The 22109-nt window shown below is 39.4% G+C and overlaps 1 protein-coding gene across 1 annotated transcript in view; it reads left to right on the top strand.

The window, feature by feature from the left end:
* Positions 1 to 22109, top strand: part of LOC134567660 (uncharacterized) — a 484351-nt gene that overhangs the window by 341785 nt on the left and 120457 nt on the right. Inside the window, exons 84-87 of the mRNA XM_063426051.1 lie at positions 1177 to 1316; positions 2970 to 3036; positions 14497 to 14682; positions 16438 to 16559. Of these exons, the coding sequence (XP_063282121.1) occupies positions 1177 to 1316; positions 2970 to 3036; positions 14497 to 14682; positions 16438 to 16559 (515 nt within the window). The remainder of the gene's footprint in view (positions 1 to 1176; positions 1317 to 2969; positions 3037 to 14496; positions 14683 to 16437; positions 16560 to 22109) is intronic.

The following is a 22109-nucleotide window of genomic DNA, read 5'->3' as shown; positions in this document are numbered from 1 at the left end:
CAAATTAACCCAGTTGCGTATCGTTTAGCGTTGCCTAATGCCTTACGCATTCCTAATTCATTTCATGTTTCCTTGCTAAAACCATTAATATGTAACAGGTTCTCCTCCACGATCGCCCCTCCCCGCTCAGTTCAGGTGGAGGGTCAGGAGGAGTATGAGGTCAATTCCATCATTGATTCTCGAATCTCCCGGGGGAAACTGCAATATCTGGTCGATTGGAAGGGTTATGGTCCTGAGGAGAGAAGTTGGGTACCTCAGGAGGAGGTGCATGCTCCCCGTCTCCGCAGGGCGTTTCACTCTCGATTCCCTTCTCGCCCTGGTGTATTCCGCCCGGTGGGCGTATCTGAGAGGGGGGGTACTGTCAGGGTACCTGCGGTCTCGACCTCCGAAAGAGGTAGAGACTTAGCTGTTCCTCCATCCAGATGGCCTGATGGCTCCCTTTCCCACGGTCTATCCGGTCATGCTAGGCCGGCCGCGAGGGAGTGACTGCCTTTTACAGCATCTAGGCAGGAAGTTGTCATCAGGAAACTCCTCCGGAACGACCTGTCACTCAATTGCTGCAGGACCAATCAGGACGCCTCGGAGGCGTGGTTACTGCTCTGAACAGGGTATTTAACAGAGCTTCTTTCATTAGCTCATTGCCCTGTCGTGGTTCTAGCTTGTTCTAGTCACTCAGTGCTTGTGTATTCTATTATCCCTTTTGGTTTTGACCCGGCTTGTTTACCTTACTCTGCTTATCTCTGTTACCCTTGATTCGGCTTGTCTCTTGCTTACCTGTCTTCTGTTACCCTCGACCTCGGCTTGTCTTTGACCACTCTATACTGTACTACTTACGTTAGTCCGGCCATTCTAAGGTCCGGTATACGTATCTGGCTACTGTTTGTACTCTGCGTGTTGGATCCCTGTCCCGATCCTGACACATGAATCCCACTAATCCACATCAACACTAGGAACAGACACATTTTATTTTGTTAATAATAGTGCATTAAAATGTCTTGTTTTAAAATTTACCTTGAGAAAAGATGTAGTTCTTATCTAACTCAGTTATAAAGATTTGTCCAGCCTGGAGAGGTTAAAAGTCTGAGTTGGTGCTTTTAGAACTTGCAGCCCTTTGGTAAATCATGTTAGCGTAAATTCTGTTTTCTTAGTTGATTTTGAAGTTAACCTGTTTTACAGGAAGCTGCTCATTTGAGAAAATTGGATGGGAGACCACTGGTTCTAACATAAATGCACCATCATGGATGCCTTCAGAAAGATGGGAAGATTTAATTACTTTATCGATAATTTCAGAACATTTTAAAACAATATGTGCACAGGTAAAACCTTATTACTTTTATAAACTACAATACATGTTATTTCATCATTCAAGTAAATGTACAGTATGGTATATGTATATATATTTAACCAATTTGGAGGATTGTATCTGAAACCTCATTGATATGGAACATTTTGCAAACAATGACAGTTTTTTTAAATAGTATGTTATAAAGGTAAATGTGTCATTAACCTAATTACATGAAAATATGGGCCATAATAATTCCAAGATTGATTACTACCTTGCTAGTGACCTGGATATGATTAAGGTTCATAGAGTTGAAATCAAAACTGCTACATGGTCAGACCGTGCATACATTGTCATTTATCTACAGTACTTATATACCACCTCCCCTTTTTTGTTGAAATTAGATTCCTCTTTACTTAAAGATTTGAAGTTGGTACAAGATCCTTGGCCCATTATAAAGGATTGCTTTACAATACATAATATTACTACTGCAATATCCTCCTTGATTGCTACATAGTATTAAGGAGTTACTTCTTTAAAATAGCTAACCATAGAGAGAAGATGAAAACAAAACTTCTCACTTTGAGTTGTAAGCTATCTTGCATATGGTAGAACAATAACATAAACTTGCTCAATTAAGAGCCCTTCGAAATCAATCAGGGAAGCACCCCTTGATGATTTCGCCAGATCACTTTTATGGTCCAAATGAATGCTTTATGATAAGTCTGGCTAAATGGACACTCTCTTAGACAGAACCTTGCAGCCAAGGCATAAGTCCCAGCCTATTATATATGATAGCTATCAAATCATAAAGATGTGAGGCTATACTACAGTACCCCAATATTAGTGGGTCCTACACTCACAGTACTCCAATAGTAGTGCGTCCAACCAATATAGCCATTTGGTGGAACTGCATCCCCATATGTATTTGCTAAGATTGGTGATTTTAAGTAGCCTTGTTAAATTTAAAGCTGTATTTTTGTGTGTGCACGGTTTCTTAATCACTAGACTTTCTTCCATTTCTCCATGGTCCAGTTATGATACTCAAATCCCAATTAAAGGCATTTTCAGCAGAGGACATGATTCATCATGGGCACTCTGACTAGTCTGGTGCTTAGCAGCCCTATACTCAGCAAACTGTGATGCACTAGGTGTTCTGACATCTTTTTTTTTTTAATCTTGATTAGCATGATGGTGATCAAACCAGATGGCTAGCCTTTGTTGTCCATGTGCATCAATAACCATTGCTCGCTCATGACCCTGTCACTGGTTCACTGGTTGTCCTTCCTTTCATCACTTTTGGTAGGTTTTACACACTACTTACCCAGAGCACCCCACAAGACTTGCCATTTTGGAGAAGCTCTAACTTAGTTGTCTAGCCATGACCATCTCAAAATTACTCAGATCTTTTAAATTTATCATGTTCACTGCTTCAAACACATGAAATTCAAGAACTGACTGTTCACTTTCTGCCTAATCTATCCCACTCATTGGTACCATTGTAACGATATAATCAATGTTAGTCACTTCACCTGTCAGCTGTTTTAATGAAGTGGCTGATCAGTGTATAATGTAGGCTATTCTGATCCTTGCCATGTCATAAGGTGGTAAATAGGACTTTATGGGTATGTCAATTAAAATAGCATATGAAATGGATGTTCACATTCATTCTTTTATGTAATTGCAGATCACAGAAAATTCATCTGCATGGGAAAATTGGTACATCTCTGTCTATCAAGATGATGAAAATACAGGTAAATGTATCACATTTTTTTAGTCGTTTTACAATAAACAAAAGTCTCATAAAAGTGATAATAGTCTGCTTAGTCAGTGTCAGTCAATTCCTAATGAATAAGTATGGAAACTCCCCAGGGTCACCACCTTTTCCATCTGTTAGAGGGAATATATAGTGCTAGGAATACAAACCTGTATTCCTAGCACTATAGTGCCCTCTGGTCCTCCCCTCGCTCACACCCCTCCCCTCACAGTTAAGAGGTTATAATGTCCTTTTAATACTTCCCGATTCCAGTGCTGATGTCCCTTGGTGCTGGGTCATTGCTCTGCCGTCATCAGACAGGGGGCGGATGCACATGCGTAGCAAACGCTGAGAGCACATTAGGTCCTCCCAATAGGAAAGCATTGCTTCAATGCTTTCCAATGGGGATTTTACTGATGCTGGATTGTTACGGTTTCCTCCAGGCTGGCTGGAAGTTGGACCGTAGAAAGGATACTCCTAGCGCTCACCAAAGGACCATCAGTACCGTAGACACTATAAGCACTGCAGACTCCACGAACCACCGCTGCTGGGCTAGGATCTCGCCGTCTGCTATCCACCCTGGACCTATGACCAGGCTCCAGGTTCCAGTAGGTCAGGCATAGGCAACCTTCGGCTCTGCAGATGTTTTGGACTACACCTCCCATGATGCTTTGCCAGCATTATGTGTGTAAGAGCATTATGGGGGATGTAGTCCACAACATCTGGATAGCCGAAGGTTGCCTATCCCTGCAGTAGGTGAACCTCTTCCTACTGTAGAGCGAAGCAGGATCAGTAACAAGAGCTCTTACAATAGCTCAGTGGTTAAGGGAGTATGAAGAGCATAGCAATCCCTGTAGTGATTATAGCTGTCCCCTACAAACATGAGTCCAGGCTGCAAGTTAGAAGGTCAAGTCATTCTGTTTAATTGGCACCCAATGGCCTTCTTTTATGCAGGTTTTCCTTACATAGGACAACCCACCGGGATTTACAGAACAACCAATAACACACGTACATTACAGAAAACACTCCCAGCAATTACACACAAAATCCTCCCCTCTGCCTGTGATATAATTATGGTACACAATGGTTAACATAATTATCACAGGCAGGAAAAATACAGTTTTTATACATGTACTCTAACTTTAAAACCATACATCCAATCTTCATAAAAACACTATTATTATACTAACAATATTATTAATCAGCATCCTTTAAATATAAACATACTCAAAAATCCTAAAAAGTAGATCAGTAGATCAAAAGTTAGACGGAAGTCCTTTATGACCGACCTAAAAAGTCTCTGCGGCTGAAAGTTCAGTATGGGAGAAGATACAGGTCAGCAGTGTTCGCGGAAATGTGCAGCCGATTTCAGTTCCATGGACTTGGCTACACATACCGCTGACCTCGTTCGAATGAACAAAGATGGCCGCCGCCACATGTTCGTTTGCACGAACTGCGGCCACCCAGCGTTCGGCAATTTACCTACAGCAATCTCACAACCTGGGAGGTAAAGTGCCTGCACACTTCCACTTCTGGGTAGTCCACCTATGTGGGACTTGGTTCAGTAAGCCCCATTTACTGAACCACGTGGGTAATAGCCAGGAACAAAGGGTTTTAACCAAGTCTGGGGACACTGGGGACACAGGCTTAAAGGGGCAGTGTCCCAAACAAGTCTGGGGACACCATCTTAAAGGGGCAATTTTCTCTATGTCCAAAAAATGTGCTTAAAGGACAGCACCAGTTCCATAAAAGTCCCTAAGCACCAATATGCCCACCGACTGTCTTAAAGGGCCATACACTCTCGGTCCATAGTCATGGGGAAGGAGGCTGGTGATAAGGCTTCTCCATAGTACCGGGAAGCAGGGCATTTTGTCACAGGAAATAAAAGTTACAAAAGGCCTTTTGTAACATGGATATCCTCATGCAGAGCGTAAGGATGTACAGTGTCAGTAAGGCGACCAAAAGTCAGTTAGTCACCAGAAAGTGCCTCTAGTGGCTGATTGAGAGCCACTAGACTCAGTCTTAATCATTCAATGTAATTATTGCAGTTTCTGAAAAACTGCAATTATTTACATTGTAGGACTAAGTGGGTCTGGAACACTGCACCCAGACCACTTCAATGAGATGAAGTAGTCTGGGTGACTATATTCCCTCTAAGTAACTCACATCACCCCACTCTTTAACTATCCAACCCATCCTGACTACCACCTTGTAACTTTCCTCACTGTTGCCAGGTAGAGTGTTCAAAGTAGGGATTGGACCTGTCCTTCTACAATCTACTTTCATTAAAATTTGCCATTTATGTGTGTAGTTAACTTAAAAATGATAGCCTTTTTGTGTTAAGGGACATTTGGGCAATATTTCAGAGATAGTAATAATATGGAAAACATAAACATTTTACTAGTAATATCATAAAAAAAAATACAGTATGAACACTTGTCTTTTAAACCACCTACATTGATTCTGTTACAGGATAGAACCAGAGTTATAGAGATAATGAAATGTAGTACCAAAATATGAACAATAAAGAAACATTATGGAGTATTAGACATATTAAGCATACATATAAAGGTATCAATTTAATGACGCCTAACTCATTGGAAGCTGGGGCTGCCAGTTAACAAACCAGTCGACCATTAATTAACCATTAAAAATGGTTTCTGCCCCTTTATTCTACAGTATAAAGAGTAGTCAATGTTTAAAGGATGCATAGGAAAATATTAGGATAGAGCTTTTCTTGATTTGCACCTTCAAAATCTGAAAATGGACAGTTTTCTGTATGTATGCTCCTATATTGTATAGCTATATGTAAAACTAAGCATCCACAAACAGGTGTGTAAATATAGGAGTGCAAAATAGAGATAATTTAAGGAAACATCACAGTGATTGGTGGATATAGACTAAAAACATACCCGCATGTAGGTAATGGAGAACCTCTAGAAACAGCTTGCCAATGAAAATAGATGGGATAGATGTTCCAGTATTAACTGACAATTTATTATATGGAAAACAAAAATAATAATAAATAATCATAGGGTGATACAGTAAATTAAATTCGAACAAAAAGTTCACAAATGCACACTTACAACTAGGTAAGCACTTTAATAGGTAAGTGCAGAGTATATGTATGGCCTCTTTTTGCCCCCCTGGCAAATGACAGTCTTATTTTCCTTCAGTTAGCAGTTCAGGTCCCAATAATACATATTCTGACTGTCTGCAAACACAGAATAGGATAAAACACTGGGGTTCTCATATAGCTCTGCTATGCTGACAAGTTTGGTCCTGAGACATTATCAAATCAGTGTGTTCTGTCCAATCATCCTCATCTCGAGTTTGAATACCCTTATTTAATAAGACATATGAGAACTAGTAAGAAATCCCATTGCACAAGAGTCCTGTATTTAGCATAATACATTTATCTGCTAAAATCGATACTCACAGCTATATAATAATAAAAATCATGTTTTTTGGGTATTTCATTTTTCTTGTCACAGGATAACTTTTTTCAGCTTAGTCCAAATGCCAAAGAAATAATACTGCTGTCAAATAGCTTACTTAGATCAATACAGGGAGTGCAGAATTATTAGGCAAGTTGTATTTTTGAGGATTAATTTTATTATTGAACAACAACCATGTTCTCAATGAACCCAAAAAACTCATTAATATCAAAGCTGAATATTTTTGGAAGTAGTTTTTAGTTTGTTTTTAGTTTTAGCTATTTTATGGGGTATCTGTGTGTGCAGGTGACTATTACTGTGCATAATTATTAGGCAACTTAACAAAAAACAAATATATACCCATTTCAATTATTTATTTTTACCAGTGAAACCAATATAACATCTCAAATTCACAAATATACATTTCTGACATTCAAAAACAAAACAAAAACAAATCAGTGACCAATATAGCCACCTTTCTTTGCAAGGACACTCAAAAGCCTGCCATCCATGGATTCTGTCAGTGTTTTGATCTGTTCACCATCAACATTGCGTGCAGCAGCAACCACAGCCTCCCAGACACTGTTCAGAGAGGTGTACTGTTTTCCCTCCTTGTAAATCTCACATTTGATGATGGACCACAGGTTCTCAATGGGGTTCAGATCAGGTGAACAAGGAGGCCATGTCATTAGATTTTCTTCTTTTATACCCTTTCTTGCCAGCCCCGCTGTGGAGTACTTGGACGCGTGTGATGGAGCATTGTCCTGCATGAAAATCATGTTTTTCTTGAAGGATGCAGACTTCTTCCTGTACCACTGCTTGAAGAAGGTGTCTTCCAGAAACTGGCAGTAGGACTGTGAGTTGAGCTTGACTCCATCCTCAACCCGAAAAGGCCCCACAAGCTCATCTTTGATGATACCAGCCCAAACCAGTACTCCACCTCCACCTTGCTGGCGTCTGAGTCGGACTGGAGCTCTCTGCCCTTTACCAATCCAGCCACGGGCCCATCCATCTGGCCCATCAAGACTCACTCTCATTTCATCAGTCCATAAAACCTTAGAAAAATCAGTCTTGAGATATTTCTTGGCCCAGTCTTGACGTTTCAGCTTGTGTGTCTTGTTCAGTGGTGGTCGTCTTTCAGCCTTTCTTACCTTGGCCATGTCTCTGAGTATTGCACACCTTGTGCTTTTGGGCACTCCAGTGATGTTGCAGCTCTGAAATATGGCCAAACTGGTGGCAAGTGGCATCTTGGCAGCTGCACGCTTGACTTTTCTCAGTTCATGGGCAGTTATTTTGCGCCTTGGTTTTTCCACACGCTTCTTGCGACCCTGTTGACTATTTTGAATGAAACGCTTGATTGTTCGATGATCACGCTTCAGAAGCTTTGCAATTTTAAGAGTGCTGCATCCCTCTGCAAGATATCTCACTATTTTTGACTTTTCTGATCCTGTCAAGTCCTTCTTTTGACCCATTTTGCCAAAGGAAAGGAAGTTGCCTAATAATTATGCACACCTGATATAGGGTGTTGGTGTCATTAGACCACACCCCTTCTCATTACAGAGATGCACATCACCTAATATGCTTAATTGGTAGTAGGCTTTCGAGCCTATACAGCTTGGAGTAAGACAACATGCATAAAGAGGATGATGTGGTCAAAATACTCATTTGCCTAATAATTCTGCACTCCCTGTACATAGTAAACATGCAAAGAATATTCACGAAAGTGAGATTTATTGGAATTCAAAGTGAATTTAAAAATGTAGGCCATAATATCAGACTTTGAAAATTCTCCAAGTCAATTTTGTTTTCACTTTGGCTTTGAATTTTAACAATATTTAAACTTTGAATTCCGAGAAATATTCACCTTAGTGAATGACCCAGGATGTGCATTCCCAATAGGTAGATAGGTAAAGTACAAAAGGAAACAAAAAAATTATATAATGCCTGATAACAACATGTGTTCAGTATCCATATTCTTAGACAAGGTAATCTGTGGTTCACAGGAAAACCGTAGTATATCCATGTTAATGAAAAAGACCATATCATACCCAGCCACTGTGTCCTAACCCATCCTGTAGTAGGTATATTATCATGAACATATTGGGCTGTTTATGGTGGCCAAAAGTGCTGAAAATGGAAACATAATAAACCCTGCTAAAATGTCTGTGGTGCAATATAAAAAAATTGAAATTGGCAGAAATTAGATGATCTTATAACAATATCCACTTAGTCGCTCTGGAATAGCAGCGTTATGGGATGAGAAAGTTAAAGTGGTGAATTTGTGTTTCAGTTTATTGTTTGTTCACTAAATAATATCATTGTAGTAAATTAAAAACCAAATTGCAAATTTAAGCCAAGTGGTGACTAGCTAAATTGGAGGATTTTTTTCCAAATTGGTACTTTTTGCCTAAATATTGGAATTATTATTTTTTTTTTTTTTTACTTCATACTTACACAGTAATCTAGATTGAAAAAAGGCTCAAGTCCATCAAGTTCAAACTTCATATTATGTAATTTCGTGTTTGGTGAATAAAGCCCCTATTATTGTTTTAAATGTAATAGAAAGGGAAACATTTTGTTCATATGATTTTTGGGGGGCAGAAATAATGGTTAGAATTGTATTCATAGCATAACTACAAACATGAATCACACAGCTGAATGTCAAAATAATCCTTTTCTTGCAAATCAAGTAGTCGGTGTGTCAAATAACTGCTCAGTGCTTTTGGCCAGTTTTTATTCTTTATGCTAGTGGAATGCTAGATGAATTACATTTTTATGTAGCTCTCCCAAGATGGTGCTGTCACAGAATTTGAAATGTAGATAGACAAATTAAATCCACATTTCAGTCCATTATATAGCCATTCATTTTTCTCTCAATTAGAACCTTAAGCTAACAATGTGGTTTGAAGGTCTTTCTGTGCTTTCAGGCATAAATGCACATCGGTTTTGCTATCAGGTTAATTAACTCTTTAACTGCAAGAATGAGCGTATTGCAGGCTATCATCCAATTCCTAACAGTGATGACCAGTCAAAACAGAAACAACGCATGTTCGTTTGTGAACACATGCATGCTTTGCTTATGCAAATGTAGATTCCAGTATGCATACACTTTTATTTTTGTATTAACCTTGGCATATAAATCCAATAACATGAGACTTTTTCTTCCCTTGCACAAAGGGAAATACAAATTATTCTTGGCAGATGATGCATAATAATTTATAACTATTCCAAGTACTTTACCCAAGTGGGACAGCTGAATATTTATGGGGATTATGAATTACAAACAATATTGCAAATTAAAATAACTATTCTTAATTCTTTGTCATTTACAAATTGTTCCCATTGTCACACATTGTTAAGGGACTAATTACTTCAGTAAAAAACAATAAAATAAAAGACTTATTTTGAAGTCAGTGTTAATGTACCATATGGTATGCAACAGAAAACAACTTTGTATCACACCAAAGCCAGCAGTTTGACATTAATGTAGCAGTGAACCTATTCCTTCCCTTCATATTTATTTTTATGCTGTATCTGTCATTGTATTGTTTTTCTCATTGCCTGCAAAACAATTGGTGAAGAACACTGAACAATGGGCATGTGCATGGGAAAAATTTTCGGTTTGGTTTGGCATTCCGAAATTCGGGAATTTCGCAATTCGGGACTTCGGCAATTTGGCACTTCAACACTTCGGAACTTCAGCACTTCAACACTTCAGAATTTCGGAACTTCGGCATTTCAGAATTTCGGAACTTCGGCATTTCGGAATTTTGGGACTTTGGCACGTCTATTGCAGAAGCTTAGTAAATAACTCCCTAATTCCCACGGTATTAGGGAGTTATCTACCAAAAGGCTGAAAGACCTAAATTGGTCTTTCAGACAAATTTACTAATACTAAATACTAAGGTCCTTCCCCCTGGCCCCCACCCCTGGGCGGTTGGTGGGGGCCCTAAATACTAATAAGGGGGGGACCTAATGTCCTCCCCCCTGGCCCTTGAGTGGTGGGTAGGGGCCCTAAATACTAATAAGCCACTCAGGGGTGGGGGCCGTGGGGGGGCATTAGTTAAAAAGCCCCCACTCGCATCCCGGGTGGAGGCTTGGGAGGGGGGACCTTTTTTTTTTTTAACAGTTAGCAGCCACAGGCTGCTCACTGTTTAATAGACATACCCCTACTTGCGAATAGCAAGTAGGGGCATAATTTACTTATACTTAGTAATCTTTACTTAGTATTAGTAAATTTGGCTGAAAGACCAATTTAGGTCTTTCAGCCTTTTAGTAGATAGCTCCCTAATACCGTAGGAATTAGGGAGTTATCTACTTATTCATTCCTGTCATTACATTGACAGGCTAAGTAACTTAAATTTGATATGAATGTATGTTACTTGATTGTTGTAAGTGTTGAAAATGCTTACAGCTGAATCCTGGCTATGTTTTTATACTTTTTATTTAAAATTGTATACAATGTAACATTCTTCTTTCACTGTATATTAGTACTTAGGCAATACTTTACTTCGGAACTTCGGCACTTTGACACTTCGGCAACTTCGGCACTTCGAAAATTCTGTAATTTCGGAACTTCAGGACCTCAGCAATTCGGCACTTCGGCAATTCGGACATTCGGAAGTACCCGAATGTCCGAATTGCCCGAAATTCGGCCGAATTCATATTCGGGCCGAAACGAATTGCACATGTCTACTGAACAACACTCCAACACTTTATGTACAATAGAATAACACCCAATTGTATATAGCCAAAGAGGGACATGTTTGGTTTTGGTTGAAATTGCAAGTGGTGAAAATTTTTTGCCATGACTCTTTATGAACATTTTTTGTGGTAATGAAATAATTAACACTGTCATTCATTGCTGTTAAGTAATGTACTGTACGCTGGCAGTATGTTTGAGCCACATGTCCATCCAGGCTATTTGATAATAACTTTAAATTCTACAACACAAAGCAAACATTCTCATAGAGAGCATCCTGAAAGACCTTCACAAAAGAAATACAGCTTACAGCATTGTTGTAGTTTATGAAGAATAGTCACACCTTTGACACAGAGATGAAATTTGAAAGCTTTTAACTAAAATGTTTTTTCTATATGCTTTCTTTAAAATTATTAGCAATTTGGTAGTGTATACAATATTTTATTATGTTAACCTTTTACTTTTTATGGTGACAAGGGTACTGTAAAGAAAATAAACATACGACTCCACAAATTCCCAACTTGAGAGTGACTGGAGATAAATAATATTCAGAGATTGTCCAAAAAAAGACACTCCTGCCTGGTATTACAATTGTCCTTTCATATAGTTAAAAACAGATTATAATGTGCTCTATATGCAAATAACCACATTATATAAGCAGAAGTATAAGTTTGGAACCTAAAACACTCCTATTGTAGAAAAGCACTCCTTTGTTTTGTTATACTTCAATAATTGTTGGATCGCCCAACTGCCCTGGTGGGTGCAGGTAAAAAGATATATCAAAGCTGTACATTTGCAGTATTGAGTTGCTACAGGGCACATAGATTAACAGGAACAGTACTTTCCAGAGAAGTGACTTCTTCCCAGTAAACACTATTTAAGCTTTTCTACAGGGCTGCAGCGAATGGAAGTAAAAAAAAAAATATAGAGCAGTTGAGCATAAAACATACATCTCATAGAGAAATGTTGTATGTGCCCATGCACAGTTTGGATATTTCAATAGAGGAAAACTTGTTTCAGTTTTTCTTCCTGATTCTTCCTTAAGCTCTTTCTCAACGATTAATTAAGTACTTGTCCATTTCCTTCATTTGTACCAATATATGGCACTCCATCAAGTGAAATAATTCCAAAGAGTTATCCAAAATTATTATTCTCTTTATTAAATATCCATGTTAACATGCAGACAAAATATGTGGATAATTGCGTATAAGCAGCAATAATGCTACTAGTGCATAGTGTTGGGAGGGAGAGATGAATCAGGCGCCTGATCTGCTGAACACATTTCGCACCTTTAAAGGATGGTAGCTGTATTTAGTAGGTGTTAGTGAATCTGGCCATGGATTGCTCAGTCACATGCTCTAAAAAAATGCCAGGGTATGTGCTAGTATTTGTGGACTGAAGTTAAATGCAACTAAATGTAAAATTATGAATTTTCAACTGAAAAATCCCAAAAAACAGATTAAAGACTCAATGACACTTTAAATGAAACAGAAATGAATGATATTTTAGAAGATGATTAGCACACATTGTAACATATGTTGAAGCAAAGACCAGTACGCTACTAAATTGCATAAAAAAAAGAAATATTGTGTGAATTTATTGATTAATTGTGAGGTATCAATCAGAATAGTGTGTCCAGGACATGAATTATTTAGAGGGAAAAAAAAACCTTGAATATGATGACGGATTCAATAACGTTGAAAAATATGAATGTAAAATGAGAGACATATTACTATTATTGCTGTTACTACTGAAATAAGGAAATCAATATCTGGAATTGCTTCTCAGGGCAAGTTGTAAAGACCCATTAAATTAAAAACGCTTGGAATACACATAATGCTGTCCTAAGATCAAGCCATCCAAATCAGTGCAAAATAAGAACACATATTTACTATGTAATTTGTCTTTTACAATAATTTTTTTTTTTTTTAGATAATGGCCATTTGTTAAGTGTCATTAAAATTGCTGTGTAGCTAAAATGTGCACAATAATTTCAGTAAAATCACACATGTACAGCCATAAAACATCTGCACATCCCAAGGGTAAAATATGCAAATAACCAGAGATGGCACTGCCTCTTTTTCAGTTTTCCAATCAATGTTTCCGTGGGCTGACTTTGCAATGAGCTGCTAATTTACAACTAAATGTTTTATTGTATTGCATTAACCTGTTCATCTGTTTGTTAAAAATTATAGATATAAAAAATGTCTTCTCATGCATCTGCTCAGTTAAAGGGCCTCTCCACTGTCACATAAATAAATATAACTGTTTAAACACATAATGAAAACGTGTGCATTTAACTATGCATTTTTTTATTTGGGGGTATATCTAAAAACAGCCCATATCTAAAAAAACAAAAAACAGCCCCCTTGTTTCTGTGGCTGACCATTGACTTCTCAATGCAGTTCAGTCTGACGTTTTTGCAAGGCAGGTATTCCTGGCAATTGCCTGCTTCTTGAGTTAGAGGACCACTATAGTGCCAGGAAAACATACTTGTTTTCCTGGCACTATAGTGCCCTGACGGTGCCCCCACCCTCAGGGTCCCACTTCCGCCGGGCTCTAGGGAGAGGAAGGGGTTAAACTTACCTCTTTCTCCAGCACCGGGTGGGGAGCTCTCCTCCTCCTCTCCTCCCTCTTCTTCCGTCACTGGCAGAATGCGCATGCGTGGCAAGAGCCGCGCGCGCATTCAGCCAGTTCATAGGAAAGCATTATCAATGCTTTCCTATGGACGCTGGCGTCTTCTCACTGTGAAAATCACAGTGAGAAGCGCGAAAGCCCTCTAGCGGCTGTCAATGAGACAGCCACTAGAGGCTGGATTAACCCAATGGTAAACATAGCAGTTTCTCTGAAACTGCTATGTTTACAGCAGGAAGGGTTAATCCTAGCTGGACCTAGCACCCAGACCACTTCATTAAGCTGAAGTGGTCTGGGTGCCTATAGTGGTCCTTTAAGCTACATTAAGCTTAGCAAACAGGAAGTAACAGGTTGTCTGACACCCAAGGGGGTGTAACAAGGTTAATTTATAAAAGTACAATTTTCGTTAGTTGGGATAACAGGACATATCTTGAGTAGTGCCTTAACCCCTTAAGGACACATGTCATGTGTGACATGTCATGATTCCCTTTTATTCCCGAAGTTTGGTCCTTAAGGGGTTAAACAGTTGTGTATGTGATTATTAAACATGCGCCAGGTTGTGTATGTGTATTTTACCTCAGTATGAAAATGATTTCTTGACGGATTTGTTTTGTCATTTAATTACGGTAAATTTATACCTTTATTAATTTTTTTTTTTCATTCAAATATGGTACTTGCAATGAAGAAGAAGTCGGTAAAGGTAGCATTGCTCACCTTCCTGAATGTGGAGTGCATAATGACTTTCACCAGTTACTGCTGTTCCGTGCTATCTGTCCAAGTCGATTTCCTGATGACGTGTCTCACTATGTTGCTAGAGTATCAAGAGACCTTGACTTTGAAGATCTCCTACCAGGTGTAGAGAATCTAGCAAGTAAGTATAGATCTTCCTTACACTAAGAACGACTAAAAGTCTTACTAATGATCAGTTCAGATAAATGTATGCATATTTTCCTTTTAATAGCTGTGATATCTAGTGACATTACATAATGCACACATTGTATATTGATAAATAAATTATGCATATCAGATGGCAACATAATGTCAAGTGTTGATAAAGTACACCCTTAATAACTCAAGTCCCCATATGGACAATATCTGTTTAAAGCAACAATATTTCAAACGGATTTGCAATTCTCATATTTACTAAAAGCAAATCTGGTTAAAATTTGGTCAACTCAGTTAAATGAGCACATTCTATTCAGTTCCATCTGTTGTCTTCTTCAAAATGAGTAATTCCCATATGTGAATCCTATGTAAAACATAGGATTCAGATATTTAGCAATTAGCAAATTTCTACTGAATACTCTGAACAAATTGGTTATTGCAAAACATCTACAAAGCATACAAATATATAAATTATTATTATTATCGCCATTTATTTAGCGCCAACAGATTACGTAGTGCTTTACAATATTATGAGAGGGGGGATTTGACTATAAATAGGAAAATTACAAGAAAACTTACAGGAACGATAGGTTGAAGAGGACCCTGCTCAAACGAGCTTACAGTCTATAGGAGGTGGGGTGTAAAACACAATAGGACAGGAAATATCAATCAAATAAGGTGGGAGTAAAGCAGAGCTAGAAGAGAGAGTAGAGTGATACCCTTTAGGGGAGAGCAAAAGACAGGAGACTTTGGGAGGCCCTAAGCTTTCCTAAAGAGATTTAAGATACTTACTAAATGATTGAAGACTAGGGAAGAGTCTGATGGCAATAGGCAGGCTATTCCATAAAAAGGGAGCCGCCCGCGAGAAGTCCTGCAAGCGTGTTGGCCGTATGCGTGCGAGCAGCGGTCAGGAGACCTGTAACTAAACTCCTATTTTTTTTTTTTTTGCATTGGTGTTTTTAAAATAACATTTGGTGATCTTGCAACTTGCTCCCTAGTTAAAGAGTGAGTGCGATGGATCTTGTATGTTGTATGAACTGGCCCCAGCAGCACCCTATAATGTATGTATATTCAGGTAACTGCAGCCGTCTTGGTTTTATACTGATTTATAATTCACTTGATTCCTTTTTTTGTTCACTTGGGCAGCGGAGTGTACCTTTAAATGATCTGTTTTTTTCAGTCTAGTACATTATTACTTCTAACAATCAAACATAAAACAAAATATACATGTAAATTATGACTGCTGACGTACTAAATCAAAGCAAAACGGTAATCTGTGCAATTCTAGAACAACTAAATTAGAACTGCTCTAGTAAGCATGAATTCCATATTAAAGGCAATATTAAATAACCCACATTGCATAAAAGCAGGTCTTGTTCTGTTTGTGCACTATATAAATCTATAGTTAGTTTATATATAATTGGCCATGGTTCTTTCAAGTATTGTATAACATATGTCAGGTAAAACAAGAAATTAGACTCCACTGGCACTTAGGTTGCTGATTACTGTGTTCCTAGTGACAATATACAATTTTGAGCAATACAGGTGGTTTGAAAACCTCTTTCTGGAGGCACAGTAAAAGGCTGCTTGCCAAACCTTTGGGAGCCCTAACAGTTATGATAGTATTTATGGATTTAGAAATGTAAGATATTATAAATTTATTTTCCGTTCTATGTGCCAGGGTGCCTTTTATAGCATGTAAGAAGTCTTTTTTTTTTTTCATATATATTTTTGTTTTTAGGGCTGGATGAAAATATACTTGGAGTACTTGTTATACTTCCTTCTGCAAGCAATGACAAATCTTCTTATAGCAGTGCAATTGCAAGCCACAAACCACAAATGGCCATCTCTAGAGTGGCAAAGGTAAGAAGACACTTTACTAATTAAGTCGATTTCAGGAATAGTTTATAATTAGTATTTATTAAACTTATGTATTTATAGTCAGATGAAATTGCCAAATCACCTGAATCAAACAAGTCCTGAATTGCACAATGAACGCAATTCTTCCATTCATTGATTTGATGATTCAATTGTGAATTAAATTAATTTCAAATACATATGGCCAGTTACCAATCAGGCCTACTAAGCAGCTCCCTAATTTGTTATCCTTAACTATGGCAGTCCCACATAAAGGTATCAAATTAGTAAGCTAGCTACTAAACAGCTGAAAAATCTAAATCAAGACAAGCTTGAGATTTTGTAATTTGATTCATCTGAATCAAAATAGCAATCCAAATTTATTGCACAAAATAATAGAATAGATTGAATAGATAGCATCTCTATTAAATACTAGTTTTGACTGTGTTGGAATTTCACTGACCTCAATGTGCTCTTGTGCATGCAAGAGAGAAGCAGAGTGAGAAAGATGGTTCAGTTAAAGGGACATTGTAGGCACCCAGACCACTTCAGCTCATTGAAGTGGTCTGGGTACAGTGTCCTCATTGCCCTTAGTGCTGCAATGGGGAACATTCCAGAGAAACTGCAATGTTTAATGTTCACGCTTTGCAATAGGACATCCAGCGGCAGATTTTTTCCCATAGAAAAGCATTATTTTAATGCTTTCCTATGGGAAGGTCTAATGTGTGCACGGCATTTGCCACGCATGTGCTTTAGAACCTGCTTGTTGCGGAATGGAGGAGAAGGAGCTTCGACCTAGCGCACAGTGGTTTGGATCAGGTAAGTAAATAAAGGGTTTTTAACACTTTATTTAACCGGGGGAGGGGAAGGGGGAGGGGGAGTGGATGCAAGAGAAGGGGGAGGCAGAGTATTCCTGACATTATAGTATCTCTTAAGGGATTTACCTGCTTGCCTGGCCACCTGACCCCCAGAGGTGATGTCACTGTCGAGAGTCTTTGCAAATTCAGCAATGTGACAGTGCCACTTTAGTGGATGAAAGTTAGTTTGGCCAAATTTTTTACCTGTGAACAAGTTTAGTATTTATTTAGGATGCCATAGACTCTATAGATGTGTGTTACTGAGCAGCAGTCTCTTGGGTAAAATAAAGTAAAATGTGCTAAAATTATAAAAGTAGTCATGAAGTAATATAATTTTCAAGCATCATGATTTAGCTTGTAAAATAGATTATTGTAGAGTATGCAGTACGTATAATAAAAAGCATACATTTGGAATAAACAGATATAGAAACAGCTGTGAAAATGAGGATCAACTGCTGTATTGTCTATCATGTACTAGACTGCCTCTAATATTCTCAATCTCACTGTATTCTTTTTTTTTTTAGCAAAGGTAAGATATGGAAGCTAATCTCTAGCAGTAAAAATAGTAAGAATATGGAGTGGGAAGTAGTTACACCTTCCTCTGAACTGCTAGATAGGAAGGAATGCCTTTAGAGATCCCTAAATAGGGATCTCATATTCTATTATATATCTCTTATGTAATTATATATTATCTACCCTCATGATGTATTTTCCATATGTCCTACAGGCAGGGCCGGACTGGAAACTAAAAGCAGCCCTGGAAAAAAATTCTATACCAGCCCAATAATGCGTCGCGCCAGCATAGTGTGCTGATATAGAGGGTGAAAAAATAACTTGAAATTGAAAACTCTTACTCTAACGAAAGAACGCATATAGGACTTCAAAATAAACAAAAGAGTGCCTTTATTTTAAGTAGACGTACATTTGCATGTAATCAATGTTTCAGTACAACTACTTTGGCCTATTAAGGACATTTTAGTAATGATACTGAAATGCTGAATGTCTGCAATTGCACAACTAAACAAAAATTAAGTTAGCTTGTTTATTTTGAAGTTCTATGGGTGCGCTCTATACTTTAAATATGTTATGGTGCATGAGTATGCAACTAGCAACAAGACTGGGCCAATACGTGTTCATTATATATATATATATATATATATATATATATATATATATATATATATATATATATATATATATATTAATGACATTTATGTGTGTATTATGCATATATAAATGTATATTACTATATGTGTAAATATTATAGGCATAATTATATGTTACTAATACACACATCAATATATATATATATATATATATAATATATATATAATATGTGTGTATTACTATCAGGATCACATCAATTTACGTCTATTACTTTTACCTCGTTTAGTGTATCTTGTCTCCAATTGTCTCATTTTTTTCACTTCTTTTACTTCATCCCAGTCCCTGTGTGTTTCTTTTTACCCTTCTCCAGCCTCTGTATTTCTCTTTCCCTAGCCCCTTTTGCGTTGTTCTTAGTCCCAGCCAACAAACCTTCTGTGTCTCTTTCTCCCCTCTCCTCCCTGTCTCTCTTCCCCCTCTCCTCCCTGAGTCTCTCTTCCCCATCTCCTCCCTGTGTCTCTCTCTTACCCCTCTCTCTTTGTACCCCCATCCCCTGTGTCTCTCTATTACCCCTCTGTCTCTTTGTCCCCCTTCCCTGGTGTCTCTCTATTACCCCACCTGTCTCTGTGTCCCCCCCTTCTCCTGTGTCTCTCTATTACCCATCTCTTTGTCCCCCCAACCCCTATGTCTCTCTATTACCCCTCTGTCTCTTTGTCTCCCCCCCTTCCCTGGTGTCTCTCTATTACCCCTCTCTTTATCCCCCCATCCAGTATCTCTCTATTAGCCCTCTGTCTCTTTGTCCCCCCCTTCCCTGGTGTCTCTCTATTACCCCTCTCTTTGTCCACCCCATTACCTGTCTCTCTATTACCCCTCTGTCTCTTTGCCCCCCCTTCCCTGGTGTCTCTTTATTACCCCATATCTTTGCCCCCATCCCCTGTCTCTCAATTACCCCTCTGTCTCTTTGCCCCCCCCCTTTCCTGGTGTCTCTTTATTACCCCATCTCTTTGCCCCCATCCACTGTCTCTCAATTACCCCTCTGTCTCTTTGTCCCCCCCCTTCCCTGGTGTCTCTCTATTACCCCTCTCTTTACCCCCCCCCATCCCGTGTCTCTCTATTAGCCCTCTGTCTCTTTGTCCCCCCCTTCCCTGGTGTCTCTCTATTACCCCTCTCTTTGTCCACCCCATTACCTGTCTCTCTATTACCCATCTGTCTCTTTGTCCCCCCCTTCCCTGGTGTCTCTTTATTACCCCATCTCTTTGCCCCCCATCCCCTGTCTCTCAATTACCCCTCTGTCTCTTTGCCCCCCCCCCTTCCCTGGTGTCTCTCTATTACCCCTCTCTTTATCCCCCCATCCCATGTCTCTCTATTACCCATCTGTCTCTTTGTCCCCCCCTTCCCTGGTGTCTCTCTATTACCCCTCTGTCTCTTTGTCCCCCCATTCCCTGTCTCTCTATTACCCCTCTGTCTCTTTGCCCCCCCCCCCCTTCCCTGGTGTCTCTCTATTACCCCTCTCTTTATCCCCCCATCCCCTGTCTCTCTATTACCTATCTGTCTCTTTGTCCCCCCTTCCCTGGTGTCTCTTTATTACCCCATCTCTTTGCCCCCCATCCCCTGTCTCTCAATTACCCCTCTGTCTCTTTGCCCCCCCCCCCCTTCCCTGGTGTCTCTCTATTACCCCTCTCTTTATCCCCCCATCCCCTGTCTCTCTATTACCCATCTGTCTCTTTGTCCCCCCCCTTCCCTGGTGTCTCTCTATTACCCATCTGTCTCTTTGTCCCCCCCTTCCCAGGTGTCTCTCTATTACCCCTCTGTCTCTTTGTTCCCCCATCCCCTGTCTCTCTATTACCCCTCTGTCTCTTTGTCCCCCCCCTTCCCTGGTGTCTCTCTATTACCCCTCTCTTTGCCCCCCCATTCCCTGTCTCTCTATTACCCCTCAGTCTCTGTGTCACCCCTTCCCCTGTGTTTCTATTACCCCTCTATTTATCCCCCCTTACCCTCTATTTGTCCCCCTTCCCCTCTTTTTGTCCCCCCTTCCCCTCTATTTGTCCCCCCTTCCCCTCTATTTGTCCCCTTCCCCTTCCCCTATTCTTCTCTGTACCTGCTGCAACAGGAGGACTGAGGGAGGGGGCGGAGCTAACTACCATGCTCCCTCCCGGTTCCCATAATTCCCAGCATCTACACATCATAGAGTAATCCCTACTCTATGATGTGTAGATGCTAGGAATCATGGGAACCGCGAGGGAGCTTGGTAGTTAGCTCCGCCCCCTCCCTCAGTCCTCCTGTGCTGACAGCTATGCTGCTGTCAGTATCAGTGAGTGTGCCGCCGGATCGCTTAGGCGGCCGCCCGGCACACTCACTGATACTGACAGCAGCATAGCTGTCAGCACAGGAGATGGGGCCGCCGGCTGCAAGGTGAGTAATCACCTCAGACTGTGCCGCCGGACCGGCCACCCGGCGGCACCGACATGCGGCCGGTGGCCGCGATATTATTAAAATACAGGGAGCAGGGCTCCCTCTCCAGCCCCCCAGGTGCCGCGGCCCACCGGGAAATTTCCCGGTATCCCGGTGGGCCAGTCCGGCCCTGCCTACAGGACTGTAATACTTTCAGTATTTTATTCTAATTTAAAAGTAATTGATTGGAAGGATGACAGTAATACACTTGCTATACAAGTAAATACTAATAAAGTGCACATGTGTACTAAGCACTAAAGAAGATTTATATTTTTCGTACAGGAAATTTCACATCTTTACTAAGAATAGTTAGTTTTATGGAAAAATCTCCAAGAAGCATTAGTGAATTACCACTCGACTGAACTTTTTTAGCGAGGATTTCATTTTGTTTGCATGAACCTTCCCCATCCCCTAATTTGGTACAGAAAATGTAATCCATTCCAAATTAAATAAGGAGTAAACACTAAGCTTCATCCTCAATATTTTTAAGAAATAGGATAAAAAATGAATTATTTCATTGTGATCATGTTTATTCAACTTCATTGAAATATATTAAATAAATGTAAGGTACTGTCATGCATGAAAAAGGGCATTCATTCTCGGGACGAGAATATCATTTTGCCTCTTTATAAATCACTGGTAAGACCACATATTGAATATGCTGTGCAATTTTGGGCACCTGTTCTAAAGAAGTATATTATGGCACTAGAAAAAGTACAGAGGCGGGCTACAAAATTAATAAAAGGAATGGAACATATCAGCTATGAAGAAAGGTTAACAAATGTAAAACTATTTAGTTTAGAAAAACGTCGCCTGAGAGGGGATATGATAACATTATACAAATATATTCAGGGCCAATACAAACCATTGTGTGGAAATCTTTTCACAAACCGGACTTTACATAGGACACGAGGTCATGCGTTTAGACTGGAAGAAATAAGATTTCGTCTAAGTCAAAGGAAAGTTTTTTTAATGTAAGAACAATAAGACTGTGGAATTCTCTGCCTGAAGAAGTGGTTTTATCAGAGTCCATACAGATGTTCAAACAGCTACCGTGTTTCTCCGAAAATAAGACCGGGTCTTATATTAATTTTAGTCACAAAAAACACACTAGGGCTTATTTTCAGGGTAGGGCTTATTTATT

The sequence above is a fragment of the Pelobates fuscus genome, chromosome 1, assembly GCF_036172605.1.
Source record: "Pelobates fuscus isolate aPelFus1 chromosome 1, aPelFus1.pri, whole genome shotgun sequence".
NCBI classification, from domain to species: domain Eukaryota; kingdom Metazoa; phylum Chordata; class Amphibia; order Anura; family Pelobatidae; genus Pelobates; species Pelobates fuscus.
The sequence above is the reverse complement of the archived record's forward strand: the minus strand, read 5'-3'. Positions and strand labels throughout refer to the sequence as shown.